The following is a 21,021-nucleotide window of genomic DNA, read 5'->3' as shown; positions in this document are numbered from 1 at the left end:
ATTTGTCGATATCATATTACTTGCCCGAGATCATATTGATTTCCGTTGCCCCTCATATGGATGAACACTATGCCATAACAATTACACCCGTTCAAGGAGAAGAGGGAAACGGAATTCAGTTCCTTTTTCTTCTCCTTTTTTTAGCCGGTTGTCGATTTGACAGGGCCCACGCCAACAGCCCTCTCACCCCAGCCAGTAGAATATGACTCACAACAGCAGCCCCAGAGGAATAATCCCCAGGCATGCATGGTATAAAAGGTCAGGCTGTCATGTTCTCCACAGTAACGGAGGCCTTCCTCTCAGACTCATTCCCGTCCCTCAGACAGCGTCCTCCCCATCGGGCCGATGGCAGGCCCCTCTCCTCTCGGTAATGCAAGCCTCTGATTGACAGGTGGATTTGGGATTATTTTCCCCGGGGCAGGAAAAGTGCAGGTTTCAAGCAGAGGCATTAAAGATAGAGGAGATGCTTATATATGCCGAGGCGAGCATCCTAAATCCATGCAGCCCTGATAAACACACGAGAGAGGGAGAGATGGAGGGAGACAGGAGAGAGGGAGACAGGAGAGGAGAAACAGAGAGAGAGAGATGGAGAAAGAGGAGGGAGAGAAAGGGAGTGTGGTCTTCTGTGGGCTGGCTTTATCCCTGCAGGATTGCACCCAGAGTAGCTTGGATGGAGATAAGATGGTGTGTGTGCTCTGCCCTAGGAGAAATCACAGGCAATGTCATTTTTATGATGTGAAGCACAATGGGGAGCTTCGCTGATACAGTACTCTTGAATTGCTTACTTGTACGAACGAGTGTAGCTTTTAATATATGGATGGGGTATGGATTTAGTGATCTCTCACTTGATATGGAGTTTTTCCTAGCCACTGTGCTTCTACTGTACATCTGCATTGCTTGCTCTTTCGGTTTTTAGGCTGGGTGTCTGTATATGCATTGGGCTTCAGAGTGGCGCAAAGGGCTAAGGCACTGCATCTCAGTGCAACAGGCGTCACTACAGTCCCTGGTTTGAATCCAGGCTGTATCACATCCGGTCGTGATTGGGAGTCCCATAGGGCCCAGCGTCGACTTGGCCCCATTGGCCCAGCGTCGACCGGGATTGGTTGGGGTAGGCCGTCATTGTAAATAAGAATTTGTTCTTAACTGACTTGCCTAGTTAAATGAATAAAATAAATTGTGCTTTGTGACAACTGCAGATAAAAAAAGGGTGTTTAAAATACATTTGATTTGATTGATAGAAAAACCAACCCAAAACTGAATTCAATCCCCAGCTGTTTACTCCGTCGATAATTTCCAGATCTATCAAAATCAACATTTATTTGAATAATTTGAAGTCTATATTTTAAATCAGGGGTTGGAAACTAAATGATTTTCCAATCGTTCTGTTCCAAGTAAAACCCCTACTTCTTTCATTCCATTCCAGTGTTCCGACCAGCATAATAAAGCTCTGAACCAGTTCGAACTCCCTATCTCATCCCCATATTGTTATTTATCCTCTTGCTCTTTTGCACCCCAGTATCTCTACTTGCACATCATCATCTGCATATCACTCCAGTGTTAATGCTAAATTGTAATTATTTTGCCTCTATGTCCTTTTTATTGCCTTACCTCCCTGCTCTTCTACATCTGCACACGCTGTACATAGATTTTTCTATTGTGTTAGTGACTGTACGTTTGTTTATGTGTAACTCTCTGTTGTTGATTTTGTCACTGCTTTGCTTTATCTTGGCCAGGTCGCAGTTGTAAATGAGAACTTGTTCTCAACTGGCCTACCTGGTTAAATAAAGGTGAAATAAAATTAAAATATATTTTAAAAAGTAACAGTTCATATAGTCCCTTTTTGTAAAATAAAATCCCAGTGAAATCAACATAGTTTTCACATTTAGCTCATTAATTTACTCCACCAATTAGCGTGGATAGAGCAGCTTGCTATGGAACGGGTAAGCTAGTTGTTTACATGGTTGATGCACAGATACCGTAAGTGCAGGTGTGAGATGTGACTTACATTTCACGGGTAGGGTAAGAGCGAGAGAGAGGGTGGACATGAGTGGGGTTGGCTTGAAGTGCTGAGCATCAGGATGTGACTTGAATTGGAATGTGTTTAGGATATTACTAGCGTTATAACTTCACTGAATTACAGAATTATATACTTGACATTAGGAATATTTTTGGAACAAAAATAACATTATGAACCGGTTCTCAAGATTTTAACATGACGGTTCTGTTCCGGAACTGTCTGTTCCGTTCCTTAAATAATTACGTTTTTTTTGGTTTTCGATCCTGAACTGGTTCCAACCCCTGATTTAAAGGATGGATTTATACTGTAAAACTATTTTACTCCCCTGCTGTGAGTGGATGTCATGAGGTTCAATCAAATTGATCTGCTTTGTAAATTCTTGAATGCTCAAACCCTGATGCTCAGGGCTGCAAAAGGATGATCACGTAAAGTCAATGTTGAGGTGGCTGCATCTTTAATATTGACGCTGTTATAAATGACCTACCATATGGTGATTGATGGCAGCGTTGAAATAGTCTCCTGTTACCACAGGATGTTTCCTTAATTATGTGACCTCCACATTTTTACTGTCGGCTTGAACGTTCCTGGCCTTGTGGCTTTGCTTGAAGTCTTCTCTCATTCCAGCAGCATCAGAACATTCTTGGTTGCCTTCAGAATCCACAATGTCACTGGGTGAATGCTTCAACTGTCAAGTGTTGCCTTGAAGACTGGGGGCTTTTTTTTTTTTTTTTGCTTTTGTGGAAAAGCTTTGGATCACTGTGAATCTCTGTAATTTTGATTTGTCCCATAGCTTTCAAGAATCACAATTATTTTGGCTTCTGTGTTGTTTTAGAAAGCCCTGTAGTGTGTTACTGCTGGTCATGTCTCTGGGGACATTGCTGTAATTAACTATAGCCCGCAAGGCCCCACTCTACACTGTGGCCCCTGAACAGGCCCCAAATGACCCAAATCAATTATCTTCAAAAAAATAATGATCAAGACACTGGAGTGCCCCACAAAAGAAATCGTAGTTCTCAAAATGTTGTCAAGAACTTGTTTTGCCTTTTCTCTTTGTGTACGTTCTCATACACAGATACTTACATTTTGTTAGAACAGATCGACTTCTGACCGCTCTGGTCAACCTCAGTGAGGGAGTGACTAGAGAAGCAGTGACGTAGCTACACTTTGTCAACGTGAGAATGGCTCCATTTAGTCTCCTCTCCTGTGCTCACTGTGAGGAATGGCAGACATATTGAGCTTTATCTGCTGAAAGTAATGAACTCTTTGCCAGTTAGGGGTATTAACATCGCTCTTGTCCAACATTTCTGCCTCATTGTCCTCTCGGCTCACAGCTTTCGCAGCCAGTCATTTTGGGCAGACCTCTTAATTACAGCGATATATTGAGGCCTTAAGTGAGCCCTACTTGTAATTTGCCGTTTCTGACATAATTCCTTAATACCCGATTGTAAAATATGATCCTATTCATGGATTTTCTGTAATTATATTAAGTCGTCTTTTTTACTAAATGTATTATTCACTGAACTGTATTGAGGTCACCCATAATGTGAGTGATAATTATTCATCCTAATTGTACTGGAATAAAGCTTGGAATGGTATCAAATATTCTGACTATATAAAAAAAAATATTCTGCCTTAATTATGTTGATTATATTCGATTAATAGCCGTGCTGATCCGAAAGGGAGAAGAATTGACTGCACACAAATATTTTCTTATCCTCAGCTGCACATTCTTAATCAAATTAGTTTCAAAGCTGTCATTAATCAGAAGAGATATCACTGGGTGCCATATTTATTTTTAATTAATGAAGTGAAGTTGATTAAGCACAAGACAAGCTTGAAACACACTGCAATAAGTACAAATCTTTGCTTAAATAATTCAATATATAGTCTTCCATTGTGTCTCCATTCTCTCAAGGGTGCTAAGAAATGACCTTATTTAAACAAACTTCACTGAAGACAAAACTTAACTTTCTGGAAGTTGTTTGGAAGTGCTAAACACGTTCTAACTTCTTTCTGGAAGTGATAAGTATGTTTACTAAATTAAAGGGTGACACAAATGATTTGCCATTGGTAATTATTCTGAACGCATCACACTGGTAAAAGACACAGGTGTGGAAATGTAATTTGATGCTATTATGTCCCACTGGACACAAACATGTCACTGGAGTCCAACAACAGCAACGTCACTGGAGTCCAACAACAGCAATGTCACTGGAGTCCAACAACAGCAACATTAAAGAACAGGTAAAAACAGAAACACTAAAGGATTGGTTATAAAGTGAAAATTTAATCCGGAAATGGCATGCCAACTACACCCCATAATGCAAACACCCAAATGTTGAGACATTTCAATCTGTCACGCTTCAGAGAAGTGTAAACAGGGAAACCACCACACTCTTCCAGCATAATGTATTTCTAAGCACAACAAAAGCTCTTTTAATACACTTTTGGATGAAAATAACAACTGTTTGCCTCGTTAATACAGATGAGTGAACGCACTGTCCTGTGTTCTCTATGAAATAATAAAGTACTGTACCTGGAGATCAGTGTTTAACGCTTATCCTCTCGTCTCAGTGGGCTTTAGATGTCATAAATACTGAGCCATGTTGAGTAGAAAACCAACTGCTGGGAAATCTGAACACTGTCTCTAAGGGATAAGGATGTAAATAATCAAGGTCACTTTCCCAGTCACATGTAGGCAGGTGTGAGAGATTGTAATGAAAGAACAACCAAGGTGTCTGGTGGTGTTGCTACTGCACCAAGGAGTTTGATAAAGCTAGAATATGCTAGATTGCATATTAAGTTACAGTATGATGTCTTCAGGTAGGATAATTAATGGAGGGAGAAAAACATACTGAGAAAGACAAGACAACTTGAGCATTTCTTAAATGCAGCCGCCTTGCATGCAGATAGCACGTATTCTAGCAAAAGACAGATTCAGTATTAAAGCATTTCAGATCATATTTCCCAGGGATCGTTTCTCTGGTGTTTGGATTCTCGCTAATGTGTTGCTCCTAATGTAATTTAATTTCACTAGCATTGCAGAGCGCTAATGAACACTTAGAGCCATTGCAATTTTAACAAGGCCCCTCTGATTCTGGCCTGATAAGTGATTGAAATGCACAGCTCCATATTGAGAGCAGTACGGCTCTGGGCTCTTGGCTAAACAGCATGTGACCCAACATGAACTGCACAGAGACCGCCCAGGGTCTTGCGTTCTATATCATGCCCTGTTATATTTATGAAGATAGGAGTGTCTTGATCTCTTGGCTTTTAAAGTATGAGTATCTGAGACAGGAGTAATAGATTTAATCCAAGCTCTGATACCTTCCTTGGTTTAGTATGGACGTCATGGAGGTGTCTGCTATGGTTAGTCCTGAATTGTTGCACCCTGTGCTCCTAATTTGGAGGAAGTGGCATGAACCCTATTCAAATTTAATCTGGTTCCTTGAGCGGCAAGGCTATCATCATTGATAGCAGATGGTGGGAGACATTATCACCTCGTTCCCGTTACTGATGACCCATATAGGTAATTTGGTAAACAATAAGTAGTGCGTAGGAAGTGAATAACGCAGGAAAAGAAGACGTTGAGAAAGGCAAGCATACTTATTCTCCTCTATAGTATCACTTCAAAAGTGTTTTCGTAATATGTGGAGGGAAAAATGGAATGTGTCGGTGCTGTTTGTACTTGATGCGTTGTCATTCCCATTCATGTCCAACGGAGTGTTTTTGAGGATGGCAGGTGTCATCTAGAGAAATAAAGATCTACCTTCACCACAAATACAGGCCTTATTGCTTTCCAGAATCACACCAGGAGAGCGTCCTTTGTCATTTCAAAGGGTAGTTTATATTGGAGTTTTTTTTAAATCCCCAAAATGTGTGGATTCATATCAGAATGTAATCAGAGCAACAAACAATGGGCCTTTTGACAGGTAGACTTTGTTTGGCAAGGATTTTAGTGAATTAACTTCTGAAATTACAATGGAGGATATCCTGCTGTCTGTTACTTTGATATGCACATTGCCTTTTTCTGCACCATATGTATTCCACTTTCTTTGCTAATTGCTTCTCAGTCACAAGCTTGATATCGCAGCATGGTCACAATTCTAGTTATGCTGGTGTGTTATCCACAGCAGATGCTATTTATTCCCTAAACCATGCTATTGGAGAAAATCCATTGTGCCATTGGACAACTTAAGAAATAAAGATACCATTAAATATAGAGATTTGCATGCAATAACCTTTAGATGTATCACATACAGTGCCTTCGGAAAGTATCCAGAAGTTGCTGGTCTTGCCACCTGAGAGAGAAATAAAACAAACCACATTTTATTTTCTGAAATAAATGACAACTTGTGGAGTCCATGCCCCAATAAATTGAGGCTGTTAGGAGGGCAAAAATGAGAGGATGCAACTCAACATTAGGAAGGTGTTCCTAATGTTTGATACACTCAGTGTTCTGTACAGGGAATTCGGAAAGTATTCAGACCCCTTTACTTTTTCCACATTTTGTGATGTTACAGCCTTATTCTAAAATTGATTAAATCTTTTTTTTTTCATCATCAATCTACACACAATACCCCATAATGACAAAGCAAAAACAGGTTTGCATACATTTTGCAGAAAATATATATATTACATTTACAGTACTTTGCTGAAGCACCTTTGGCAGCGATTACAGCCGTGAATATTCTTGGGAATGACGCTACAAGCTTGACACATCTGTATTTGGGGAGTTTCTCCCATTCTTTGCAGATCCTCTCAAGCTCTGTCAGGTTGGATGGGGAGCATTGCTACACAGCTGTTTTCAGGTATCTCCAGAGAAGTTCGATCAGGTTCAAGTCTGGGCTCTGGCTGGGCCACTCAAGGATATTCAGAGACTTGTCCTGAAGTCGTTGTCCTGTTGGGAGGTGAAACTTTGCCCCAGTCTGAGGTCCTGAGCATTCTGGAGCTGGTTTTCATTAAGGATCTCTCTGTACTTAGCCCCATTCATCTTTGCCTCGATCCTGACTAGTCTCCCAGTCCTTGCTGCTGAAAAACATCCCCACAGCATGATACTGCCACCATCATGCTTCACCGTAGGGATGGTGCCAGGTTTCCTCCAGATGTGAAGCTTGGCATTCAGGCCAAAGAGTTCAATCGTGGTTTCATCAGACCAGAGAATCTTATTTCTCATGGTTTGAGAGACTTTAGGTGCCTTTTGGCAAACTGCAAGTGGGTTGTCATGTGTCTTTTACTGAGGAGTGTCTTCCATCTGGCCACTACCATAAAGCCTGATTGATGGAGTGCTGCAGAGATGGTTGTCCTTCTGGAAAGTTCTATCATCTCCACAGAGGAACTCTAGAGCTCTGTCAGAGTGACCATCGGGTTCTTGGTCACCTCCCTACCCTTCCCCAGATCTGTACTTCAACACAATCCTGTCTTGGAACTCTATGGACAATTTATTTGCCCTCATGGCTTTATTTTTGCTCTGACATGCACTGTCAACTGTGGGACCTTTATATAGACAGGTGTCTGCCTTTCCAAATCATGTCTATTCATTTGAATTTACCACCGCTGGACTCCGATCAAGTTGTAGAAACATCTCAAGGAGGATCAATGGAAACAGGATGCACCTGAGCTCAATTTCGAAGTCTCATAGCAAAGGGTCTGACTACTTATGTAATTAAAGTATTACTGTTTTCTCTTTGTCATTATGGGGTATTGTGTGTAGATTGCTGAGGATTTTAGAATAAGTCTGTAACAACAAAATGTGGAAAAAGTCAAGGGATCTGAAAACTTTCCAAAGGCACTGTATAATAGCACTATTGAATGGTATGAATATACAAACCTCCACTGTCAAGTCACATGTATTTCCACATATCAAACCTGAGAAAAACAGATTGTCATAGCTAAAGCAAAATGGACTCTAGGAAGTCCAAGTGTGCTTGAATAGGGCCAGCCTATTGAGAGTGACCGGCAGTATATAATTACTAAATCATAAACACTTCTGAAGTGTATAGGAGAATGTGAAGATAGATATAGTATCAGTGTGACTAGACACTCAGTGGTAACCTGAAAAACGTCCATCTCTTTACTGTTTAATTTTAGCAACAGGGTGTCATGTGAAAATTACATGGAAGTGTGCCAATCTTACACTCAGACACCCTTCATCATCAAAAGACAAACTGGTGTACAGTGCCTTTACTTTTAAAGGATGAAAATATTAAAATGTTAACTCATGTTAAACAGTCAATAGATATACCATACTACACACAGCATGAGAGCACGTACAGTATTTGTAGATATATATATATATATATATATATATATATATATATATATATACACACAGTTGAAGTCAGAAGTTTACATTCACCTCAGCCAAATACATTTAAACTTAGTTTTTCATAATTCTATTATTTTATAGTAAACTGTATATTGTATAATATAGTCACACCCTGATATGTTTCACCTGTCCTTGTGATTGTCTCCACCCCCCTCTAGCTGTCACCCATCTTCCCTTTTAACCTCCGTGTATGTACAGTTGAAGTCAGAAGTTTACATACACCTTAGCCAAATACATTTCAACTAAGTTTTTCACAATTCCTGACATTTAATCCTAGTAAAAATTCCATGTCTTAGGTCAGTTAGGATCATCACTTTATTGTAAGAATGTTAAATGTCAGAATAATAGTTGAGAGAATTTTATTTTATTTATTTATTTCACCTTTATTTAACCAGGTAGGCAAGTTGAGAACAAGTTCTCATTTACAATTGCGACCTGGCCAAGATAAAGCAAAGCAGTTCGACACATACAACAACACAGAGTTACACATGGAGTAAAACAAACATAGTCAATAATACAATAGAAAAATAAGTCTATATACAGTGTGAGCAAATGAGGTGAGATAAGGGAGGTAAAGGCAAAATAAAGGCCATGGTGGCGAAGTAAATACAATATAGCAAGTAAAACACTGGAATGGTAGATTTGAGAATGTGCAAAGTAGAAATAGAAATAATGGGGTGCAAAGGAGCAAAATAAATAAATAAATACAGTAGGGGAAGAGGTAGTTGTTTGGGCTAAATTATAGATGGGCTATGTACAGGTGCAGTAATCTGTGAGCTGCTCTGACAGCTGGTGCTTAAAGCTAGTGAGGGAGATAAGTGTTTCCAGTTTCAGAGATTTTGGTTTTGGGGGTGACCAGAGAGATATACCTGCAGCACGTGCAACAGGTGGGTGCTGCTATGGTGACCAGCAAGCTGAGATAAGGGGGGACTTTACCTTGCAGGGTCTTGTAGATGACCTGGAGCCAGTATGTTTTTTATTTATTTTTAATTTTAACTTTATTTAACTTTATTTAACCAGGCAAGTCAGTTAAGACATTCTTATTTTCAATGACGGCCTGGGAACAGTGGGTTAACTGCCTGTTCAGGGGCAGGACGACAGATTTGTACCTTGTCAGCTCGGGGGTTTGAACTCACAACCTTCCGGTTACTAGTCCAACGCTCTAACCACTAGGCTACCCTGCCGCCCCTGTGTTTGGCGACAAGTATGAAGTGAGGGCCAGCAAACGAGAGCATACAGGTCACAGTGGTGGGTAGTATATGGGGCTTTGGTGACAAAACGGATGGCACTGTGATAGACTGCATCCAATTTATTGAGTAGGGAGGATTGGAGGATATTTTGTAAATTGCATCGCCGATGTCGAGGATCAGTAGGATGGTCAGTTTTACGAGGGTATGTTTGGCAGCATGAGTGAAGGATGCTTTGTTGCGAAATAGGAAGCCAATTCTAGATTTAACTTTGAATTGGATATGTTTGATGTGAGTCTGGAAGGACAGTTTACAGTCTAACCAGACACCTAGGTATTTGTAGTTGTCCACACATTCTAAGTCAGAACCGTCCAGAGTAGTGATGCTGGACGGGCGGGCAGGTGCAGGCAGCGATCGATTGAAAAGCATGCATTTAGTTTTACTTGTATCTAAGAGCAGTTGGAGGCCACGGAAGGAGAGTTGTTAACACAGTGTCCAAAGAAGGGCCAGAAGCATACAGAATGGTGTCGTCTGCGTAGAGGTGGATCAGAGACTCACCAGCAGCAAGAGCGACATCATTGATGTATACAGAGAAGAGAGTCGGCCCAAAAATTGAGGTACCTGTGGTACCTGTGGTACCCCCATAGAGACTGCCAGAGGCCCGGACAACAGGCCCTCCGATTTGACACACTGAACTCTATCAGAGAAGTAGTTGGTGAACCAGCCAGGGCAATCATTTGAGAAACCAAGGCTATCGAGTCTGCCGATGAGGATGTGGTGATTGACAGAGTCAAAGCCTTGGCCAGGTCAATGAATACGGCTGCACAGTATTGTTTCTTATCTATGGCGGTTAAGATTTCCTTGAGCGTGGCTGAGATGCACCCATGACCAACTCTGAAACCAAATCAAATCAAATCAAATTTTATTTGTCACATACACATGGTTAGCAGATGTTAATGCGAGTGTAGCGAAATGCTTGTGCTTCTAGTTCCGACAATGCAGTAATAACGAACAAGTAATCTAACTAACAATTCCAAAAAAACTACTGTCTTATACACAGTGTAAGGGGATAAAGAATATGTACATAAGGATATATGAATGAGTGATGGTACAGAGCAGCATAGGCAAGATACAGTAGATGATATCGAGTACAGTATATACATATGAGATGAGTATGTAAACCAAGTGGCATAGTTAAAGTGGCTAGTGATACATGTATTACATAAGGATGCAGTCGATGATATAGAGTACAGTATCTACGTATGCATATGAGATGAATAATGTAGGGTAAGTAACATTATATAAGGTAGCATTGTTTAAAGTGGCTAGTGATATATTTACATCATTTCCCATCAATTCCCATTATTAAAGTGGCTGGAGTAGAGTCAGTGTCATTGACAGTGTGTTGGCAGTAGCCACTCAATGTTAGTGGTGGCTGTTTAACAGTCTGATGGCCTTGAGATAGAAGCTGTTTTTCAGTCTCTCGGTCCCAGCTTTGATGCACCTGTACTGACCTCGCCTTCTGGATGACAGCGGGGTGAACAGGCAGTGGCTCGGGTGGTTGATGTCCTTGATGATCTTTATGGCCTTCCTGTAGCATCGGGTGGTGTAGGTGTCCTGGAGGGCAGGTAGTTTGCCCCCGGTGATGCGTTGTGCAGACCTCACTACCCTCTGGAGAGCCTTACGGTTGAGGGCGGTGCAGTTGCCATACCAGGCAGTGATACAGCCCGCCAGGATGCTCTCGATTGTGCATCTGTAGAAGTTTGTGAGTGCTTTTGGTGACAAGCCGAATTTCTTCAGCCTCCTGAGGTTGAAGAGGGGCTGCTGCGCCTTCCTCACGATGCTGTCTGTGTGAGTGGACCAATTCAGTTTGTCTGTGATGTGTATGCCGAGGAACTTAAAACTTGCTCCCCTCTCCACTACTGTTCCATCGATGTGGATGGGGGGTGTTCCCTCTGCTGTTTCCTGAAGTCCACAATCATCTCCTTAGTTTTGTTGACGTTGAGTGTGAGGTTATTTTCCTGACACCACACTCCGAGGGCCCTCACCTCCTCCCTGTAGGCCGTCTCGTCGTTGTTGGTAATCAAGCCTACCACTGTTGTGTCGTCCGCAAACTTGATGATTGAGTTGGAGGCGTGCATGGCCACGCAGTCGTGGGTGAACAGGGAGTACAGGAGAGGGCTCAGAACGCACCCTTGTGGGGCCCCAGTGTTGAGGATCAGCGGGGAGGAGATGTTGTTGCCTACCCTCACCACCTGGGGGCGGCCCGTCAGGAAGTCCAGAACCCAGTTGCACAGGGCGGGGTCGAGACCCAGGGTCTCGAGCTTGATGACGAGCTTGGAGGGTACTATGGTGTTGAATGCCGAGCTGTAGTCGATGAACAGCATTCTCACATAGGTATTCCTCTTGTCCAGATGGGTTAGGGCAGTGTGCAGTGTGGTTGAGATTGCATCGTCTGTGGATCTATTTGGGCGGTAAGCAAATTGGAGTGGGTCTAGGGTGTCAGGTAGGGTGGAGGTGATATGGTCCTTGACTAGTCTCTCAAAGCACTTCATGATGACGGATGTGAGTGCTACGGGCGGTAGTCGTTTAGCTCAGTTACCTTAGCTTTCTTGGGAACAGGAACAATGGTGGCCCTCTTGAAGCATGTGGGAACAGCAGACTGGTATAGGGATTGATTGAATATGTCCGTAAACACACGGGCCAGCTGGTCTGCGCATGCTCTGAGGGCGCGGCTGGGGATGCCGTCTGGGCCTGCAGCCTTGCGAGGGTTAACACGTTTAAATGTCTTACTCACTTCGGCTGCAGTGAAGGAGAGACCGCATGTTTTCGTTGCAGGCCGTGTCAGTGGCACTGTATTGTCCTCAAAGCGGGCAAAAAAGCTATTTAGTCTGCCTGGGAGCAAGACATCCTGGTCCGTGACTGGGCTGGGTTTCTTCCTGTAGTCCGTGATTGACTGTAGACCCTGCCACATGCCTCTTGTGTCTGAGCCGTTGAATTGAGATTCTACTTTGTCTCTGTACTGGCGCTTAGCTTGTTTGATAGCCTTGCGGAGGGAATAGCTGCACTGTTTGTATTCAGTCATGTTACCAGACACCTTGCCCTGATTAAAAGCAGTGGTTCGTGCCTTCAGTTTCACACGAATGCTGCCATCAATCCAAGGTTTCTGGTTAGGGAATGTTTTAATCATTGCTATGGGAATGACATCTTCAACGCACGTTCTAATGAACTCGTGATTGCATAGTGGAGAAGGTGCGGTGGGATTCGAAATGATCGGTAATCTGTTTGTTGACTTGGCTTTCAAAGACCTTAGAAAGGCAGGGTAGGATAGATATAGGTCTGTAGCAGTTTGGGTCTAGAGTGTCTCCCCCTTTGAAGAGGGGGATGACCGCAGCTGCTTTCCAATCTTTGGGAATCTCAGACGTGACGAAAGAGATGTTGTATCAGGCTAGTAATAGGGGTTGCAACAATTTCGGCAGATGGTTTTAGAAAGAAAGGGTCCCGATTGTCTAGCCCGGCTGATTTGTAGGGGTCCAGATTTTGCAGCTCTTTCAGAACATCAGCTGACTGGATTTGGGAGAAGGAGAAATGGGGAAGGCTTGGGCGAGTTGCTGTGGGGGGTGCAGTGCTGTTGACCGGGGTAGGGAGAGCCAGGTGGAAAGCATGGTCAGCCGTAGAAAAATGCTTCTCGATATTCTTAATTATAGTGGATTTATCGGTGGTGACAGAGTTTCCTATCCTCAGTGCAGTGGGTTGGGAGCTGGGAGGAGGTGTTCTTATTCTCCATGGACCTTAAGTGTCCCAGAACGTTTTTGAGTTTGTGTTGCAGGAAGCAAATTTCTGCTTGAAAAAGCTAGCCTTGGCTTTTATAACTGCCTGTGTATATTGGTTTCTAACTTCCCTGAAAAACTGCATATCACGGGGGCTGTTCGATGCTAATGCAGAACGCCATAGGATGTTTTTGTGTTGGTTAAGGGCAGTCAGGTCTGGAGAGAACCAAGGGCTATATCTGTTCCTGGTTCTAAATTTCTTGAATGGGGCATGCTTATTTAAGATGGTGAGGAAGGCATTTGAAAAAGAAACAGCCATCCTCTAGAATGATTTATTTCAGCTTTTATTTCTTTCATCACTTTCCCAGTGGGTTAGAAGTTTACATACACTCAATTAGTATTTGGTAGCATTGCCTTTAAATTGTTTACCTTGGGTCAAATGTTTCGGGTAGCCTTCCACACGCTTCCCACAATAAGTTGGGTGAATTTTGGCCCATTCCTCCTGACAGAGCTGGTGTAACTGAGTCAGGTTTGTAGGCATCCTTGCTCGCACACGCTTTTTAATTTCTGCCCAAAATAAATTCTATAGGGTTGATATCAGGGCTTTGTGATGGCCACTCCAATACCTTGACTTTGTTGTCCTTAAGCCATTTTGCCACAACTTTGAAGTATGTTTGGGGTCATTGTCCACTTGGAAGACCCATTTGCGACCAAGCTTTAACTTATGTCTTGAGATGTTGCTTCAATATTTCCACAATTTTCCACCCTCATGATGCCATCTATTTTGTGAAGTGCACCAGTCCCTCCTGCAGCAAAGCACCCCCACAACATGATGCTGCCACCCCTGTGCTTCACGGTTGGGATGGTTTTCTTCGGCTTGCAATTGCAAGCCTCCCCCTTTTCCTGGTCATTATGGACAAACAGTTATATTTTTGTTTCATCAGACCAGAGGACATTTCTCCAAAAAGTATGATCGTTGTCCCTATGTGCAGTTGCAAACCGTAGTCTGTCTTTTTTATGGCGGTTTTGGACCAGTGGCTTCTTCCTTGCTGAGCGGCCTTTTATGTTATGTCGATATCGGACTCGCTTTACTGTGGATATAGATACTTTTCTACCTGTTTCTTCCAGCATCTTCACAAGGTCGTTTGCTGTTGTTCTGGGATTGATTTACACTTCACACCAAAGTACGTTAATCTCTAGGAGACAGAATGTGTCTCCTTCCTGAGGGGTATGACGGCTGCGTAGTCCCATGGTGTTTATACTTGGGTACTATTGTTTGTACAGATGAACGTGGTACCTTCAGGCATTTGGAAATTGATCCCAAGAATGAACCAGACTCGTGGAGGTCTACAATTTTCCTTCTGAGATCTTGGCTGATTTCTTTTGATTTTCCCATTTATGTCAAGCAAAGAGGCACTGAGTTTGAAGGTAGGCCTTGAAATACATCCACAGGTACAACTCCAATTGACTCAAATTATGTCAATTAGCCTCTCAGAGCTTCTAAAGCCATGACATAATTTTCTGGAATTTTCCAAGCTGTTAAAGGCACAGTCAACTTAGTGTATGTAAACTTCTGACCCCCTGGAATTGTGATACAGTGAATTATAATTGAAATAATCTGTCTGTAAACAAATTTTGGAAAAATGTCTTGTGTCATGCACAAAGTAGATGTCCTAACTGACTTGCCAAAACTATAATTTGTTAACATATTAACAAACATATTAATATATATACTGTATATAGGATATGCTGTACATCAGAGATGGACAACTTTGAATGGGTTGGGATTCACAAAAAATCTAAACTTGTCATGAGGGGCCGCAGTGGCTCGCGGATCTGCATCCCCACATCCATACCCACACATGCAGTCAGAGCCGGCCCAAGCCTTTTGGTCCCCCCCCCCCACCCTGCGATCAAAACATTTTATCGGCCCCTCCTCTTGACAGCAGAGAGAACCAAACTAATTTCCTGCAATTCTACATATTTTTGCTATGGGCCGTACAGTTTTTTGTGCAGTTTTAAAGCAAGGTTTCTGCAATTCTACACATTTTGCCATTGGGCATAGAGAAAATGTTGCAGTTTTTAAGAAAGTTTGCTGCAAATCTCCACATTTTGTCATGGGACGGAGAGAATTTTTTCAAATTCTATAGCTAATTTCATGCCATGTGCAGTTTTACAGCTAATTACTTGCAATTCTACTTATTTTGCCATTGGGTGAGAGAAATGTTTGCCGTTTTAATATGATATCTGACTGAGAGTGACTAATAAAACAAATGGGGGTCCCCCGGTCAGTAATTTGACCATGATTACTAGAAGTTTAGATAGCTGGCTAGACTAACTTACCAATCTAAAATGTTTTTTGCTGACGGGCTGTCAGTGAAAAGCAGAAGAGAAAGACGGCTGATGCACAACCAAATTTAGAAAATTCTACCTTGTCTCTTCTACTATTCTAACTGTTAACATTAAGTTGAGACTCCGACTGAGTTCTCAACAAAAATTATTATTATTATTTTCATTATTGTACATTATTTGAATTGTCTCTCTCTTTCTTCTCTTGACCAAGAGTTCTTCCTGGAGCTGCTGGAGAACACGGAGAAGTCCCTGAACGAGATGTTCGTGCGGACCTATGGCAAGCCTTACATGCAGAACTCAGAAGTCTTCCAGAACCTGTTTGCCGAGCTGAAGCGCTACTACACTGGGGGCAACGTGAACCTGGAGGAGATGCTCAACGACTTCTGGTCGCGGTTGCTGGAGCGCATGTTCACGTTGCTCAACTCCCAGTACGTCATCACAGATGACTATCTGGAGTGCATCAGCAAGTACACAGACCAGCTCAAACCCTTTGGAGACGTGCCCAGGAAGCTCAAGGCTCAGGTTACAAGGGCCTTCATTGCAGCCCGCACATTCGTCCAGGGGCTCTCGGTTGGTCGAGAGGTGGCCAACAGGGTGTCCAAGGTAAGCCCAAGTCTCTGCCATTCATAAAAACTGCCCTCATAAAAAAAATATTTTGCAGATATTACTAGGGTATACTGTAGTATTTACTATAATAATAAATAGGTCTTATATAGCGCTTTTCAAGGATCCAAAGTGGGTGATTTCTCTTTGCAGAAACCTACTGGACAAATAATAGAAGAACAAATTTGACATAACCTGTAAGTAGGTAGGACAGTCTTAATGGCAATGTTCAACATTTTTGCTATTTTCTATAACCTATAACCTACTACAGTTTACTACTTCCATTTGGGTATGAGGGTGTTAACCATGACTTATTTCCGTAATAATGTACATCATGCCGTGATTACCAGGTAAAAATTCTTATGGGTCAGTCTATTGGCATGAAGTACAACATTCTATAGAAAGTGCTATTAATGAATGAAAGATCCTACAGTGTGTTGTGTATTCTACAGTATACTACAAAATTATACAGTAAGTGCCACATGATCAAAGGATACTACAGTGTGTAGCATACAGTGCATTGGGAAAGTATTCAGACCCCTTGACTTTCCCCCCACAAATGGACAGTACTGTTCAAAAGTTTGGGGTCACCATTACCAGCAAACATCACTCCTGTGTTCCAATGACACGTTGTGTTAGCTAATCCAAGTTTATCATTTTAAAAGGCTAATTGATCACTGGAAAACCCTTTTGCAATTATGTTAGCACAGCTGAAAACTGTTGTCCTGATAAAAGAAGCAATACAACTGGCCTTCTATAGACTAGTTGAGTATCTGGAGCATCAGCATTTGTGGGTTCTATTACAGACTCAAAATGGCCAGGAACAAAGAACTTTCTTCTGAAACTCGTCAGTCTATTCATGTTTTGAGAAATTAATGTGAGAAATTGCCAAGAAACTGACAATCTGGTGCAACGCTGTGTACTACTCCTTTCACAGAACAGTGCAAACTGTCTCTAACCAGAATAGAAAGAGGAGTGGGAGGCCCCGGTTGCACAACTGAGCAGGAGGACAAGTACATTAGAATGTCTAGACGCCTCACAAGTCCTCAACTGGCAGCTTCAATAAATAGTACCCACAAAACACCAGTCTCAATGTCAACAGTGAAGAGGTGACTCCGGGATGGTGGCCTTCTAGGCAGAGTTGCAAAGAAAAAGCCATATCTCAGACTGGCCAATAAAAATAAAAGATTAAGATGGGCAAAAGAACACAGACACTGGACAGAGGAGTGGCCAGCACAGTCACCGGATCTGAACCCTATTGAGCTGTTGTGGGAGCAGCTTGACCGTATGGTACATAAGAAGTGCCCATCAAGCCAGTCCAACCTGTGGGAGGTACTTCAGGAAGCATGTGGTGAAATCTCTTCAGATTACCTCAACAAATTGGCAACTAGAATGTCAAAGGTCTGCAAGGCTATAATTGCTGCAAATGGAGGATTCTTTGACGAAAGCAAAGTTTAAAGGACAGAATTACTATTTAAATTAAAAATCATTATTTTTAACCTTGTCAATGTCTTCACTATATTTACTATTCATTTTGCAACTCATTTCATGTGTGTTTTCATGGAAAACAAGGACCCCGAACTTTTGAACGGTAGTGTACGTTACAGCCTTATTCTGAAATGGATTTTAAAAATAATAATTCTCATCAATCTACACACAATACCCCATAATGACAAAGCGAAAATAGGTATTTAGAAATGTTTGCAAAAGTATTACAAATAAAAAACTAAAAAAACGTATTTACATAAGTATTCAGACCCTTTGCTATGAGACTCAAAATTGAGCTCAGGTACATCCGGTTTCCACTGATCATCCTTGAGATGTTTCTACAACATGATTGGAGTCCACCTGTGGTAAATTTAAATTGATTGGACATGATTTGGAAAGGCACACACCTGTCTATATAAGGTCCCACAGTTGACAGTGCATGTCAGAGCAAAAACCAAGCCATGAGGTTGAAGTAATTGTCCGTAGAGCTCAGAGATAGGATTGTGTTGAGGCACAGATCTGGGGAAGGGTAACATAATATTTTATGCAGCATTGAAGGTCACCAAGAACACAGTGGCCTCCATCATTCTTAAGTGGATCAAGTTTGGAACCACCAAGACTCTTCCTAGAGCTCGCCGCCTGGCCAAACTGAGCAATTGGGGGAGAAGGGCCTTGGTCAGGGAGGTTACCAAGAATCCAATGGTCACTCTGACTGAGCTCTAGAGTTCCTCTGTGGAGATGAGATAACCTTCCAGAAGGCCAACCATCCCTACAGCACTCCACTAATCAGGACTTTATGGTACTGGACAGACGGAAGCCACTCCTTAGTAAAAGGCACATGACAACCCGCTTGCAGTTTGCCAAAAGTAACCTAAAGACTCTCAGACCATGAGAAACAAGATTCTCTGGTCTGATGAAACATAGATTTAACTCTTTGGCCTGAATGCCAAGCTTCACGTCTGGAGGAAACCTGGCACCATCCCTACAGTGAGGCATGGTGGTTGCAGGATCATGCTGTGGGGATGTTTTTTTCTGCGTCATAGACTGGGAGACTAGTCAGGATTGGTGGAAAGATGAATGGAGCAAAGTACAGAGAGACCCTTGATGAAAACCTTCTCCATAGCACTCAATACCTCAGACTGGGGTGATGGTTCACCTTCCAACAGGACAGAAACCCTAAGCACACAACCAAGACAATGCAGCAGTGGCTTCAGGACAAGTCTCTGAATGTCCTTGAGTGGCCCAGCCAGAGCCCGGACTTGAACCCGATTGAATATCTCTGGAGAGACCTGAAAATGGCTGTGCAGTGTCGCTCCCCATCCAACCTGACAGATCTTGATAGGATCGGCAGAGAAGAATGAGAGAAACTCCCCAAATACAGGTGTGCCAAGCTTGTAGCGTCATTCCCAAGAAGACTCATGGCTATAATCCCTGCCAAAGGTGCTTCAACAAAGTTCTGAGTAAAGGGCCTGAATTCTTATGTAAATGTAATATTTCAGTTTTTGTTAATGCATTTGCAAAAATGTCTGAAAACCTGTTTTTGCTTTGTCATTCTGGGGCATTGTGTGTAGATTGATGGGTGGGGGGAACAATTTAATACATTTTAGAATAAGGCTGTAACATAACAAAATGTGGAAAAAGTCAAGGGGTCTGAATACTTTCCGAATGCGCTGTACACTGAGTGTATCAAACATTAGGAACACCTTCCTAATTTTGAGTTGAATCTCCTCATTTTTGCCCTCATAAAAGCTTCAGTTTGTTGGGGCATGGACTCTACAAGTTGTAAATTATTTCTGAAAATAATATTTGTTTTGTTTTATTTCTCTCTCAGGTGGCAAGACCAGCAACTTTATTTATTTCTCTTTTCTCGCCTTAGGCGGAAAGCAAATGGGCCAAGCAAATGAAATATGACTGAGGTATTTCACGTAGAACAAAATGTGAAATGTTCAGTGAGTCTAGTAGAATTCATGATTAAAATAAGCAGAACTTCATTTGATTATTTCAGGCTAAAGGAAAAGGGCTGAATTACAGGAGTGGAAAGGTGCTGTACCTATAGAGATTGATTGATCGTAGAAGGTCATGGCACTGTTGTCATACAGATAAAATATCATGATATCAAAACATATAATATTACAAAATCTAAATCTGTAATACATTTAAATATGTATATAGATATATATGTATATATACACTACCGCACATTTTTTGTCCATTAAAATAACATCAAAATGATCAGAAATCCAGTATAGACATTGTTAATGTTTTAAATGACTATTGTAGCTGGAAACGTCAGATTTTTTAATGGAATATCTACATAGGCGTACAGAGGCCCATTATCAGCAACCATCACTCCTGTGTTCCAATGGCACGTTGTGTTAGCTAATCCAAGTTGATCATTTTACCAGGCTAATTGATCATTAGAAAACCCTTTTGCAATTATGTAAGCACAGCTGAAAACTGTTCTGCTGATTTAAAGAAGCAATAAAACTGGCCTTCTCTAGACTTGTTGAGTATCTGGAGCATCAGCATTTGTGGGTTCGATTACAGGCTGAAAATGGCCAGGAACAAATAACTTTCTTCTGAAACTCATCAGTCTATTCTTGTTCTGAGAAATGAAGGCTATTCCATGCGATACATTTTCATGAAACTGAAAATCTCGTACAACGCTGTGTACTACTCCCTTCACAGAACAGCACAAACTGTCTCTAACTAGAATAGGAGGAGTGGGAGGCCCCGGTGCACAACTGAGCAAGAGTACAAGTACATTATTGTGTCTAATTTGAGAAACAGACCCCTCACAAGTACTCAACTGGCAGCTTCATTTAACAGTACCCGCAAAACACAGTCTCAACGTCAACAGTGAAGGGAAGACTCCGGGATGCTGACCTTCTAGGCAGAATTCCTCTGTCCAGTGTTTGTGTTCTTTTGCCCATCTTAATCTTTTCTTTTTATTGGCCAGTCTGAGATTTGGCTTTTTCTTTGCAACTCTGCCTAGAAGGCCAGCATCCCGGAGTCGCCTCTTCACTGTTGTAGTTAAGACCGGTGTTTTGGAGGTACTATTTAATGAAGCTGCCAGTTGAGGACTTGTGAGACAGCTCACACTACCAGTCAAAAGTTTTAGAACACCTACTCATTCAAGGGTTTTTGTTTAATTTTACTATCTTCTACTTTGTAGAATAATTGTGAAGACATCAAAACTAATAAATAACACATATGGAATCATGTAGTAACCATTTTTGTAAACAAATTGTAAATTAATTTTTTATTTGAGATTCT

The 21,021-nt window shown here is 41.9% G+C and overlaps 1 protein-coding gene across 1 annotated transcript in view; it reads left to right on the top strand.

The window, feature by feature from the left end:
• LOC112237257 (glypican-6) overlaps positions 1-21,021 on the top strand; it is a 115,012-nt gene that overhangs the window by 38,272 nt on the left and 55,719 nt on the right. Inside the window, exon 3 of the mRNA XM_024405857.2 lies at positions 15,866-16,257. Coding sequence (XP_024261625.1) covers positions 15,866-16,257 — 392 coding nt within the window. The remainder of the gene's footprint in view (positions 1-15,865; positions 16,258-21,021) is intronic.

Source organism: Oncorhynchus tshawytscha, linkage group LG03, assembly GCF_018296145.1.
Source record: "Oncorhynchus tshawytscha isolate Ot180627B linkage group LG03, Otsh_v2.0, whole genome shotgun sequence".
NCBI lineage: Eukaryota > Metazoa > Chordata > Actinopteri > Salmoniformes > Salmonidae > Oncorhynchus > Oncorhynchus tshawytscha.
This window is presented reverse-complemented; position numbering and strand designations above follow the sequence as displayed.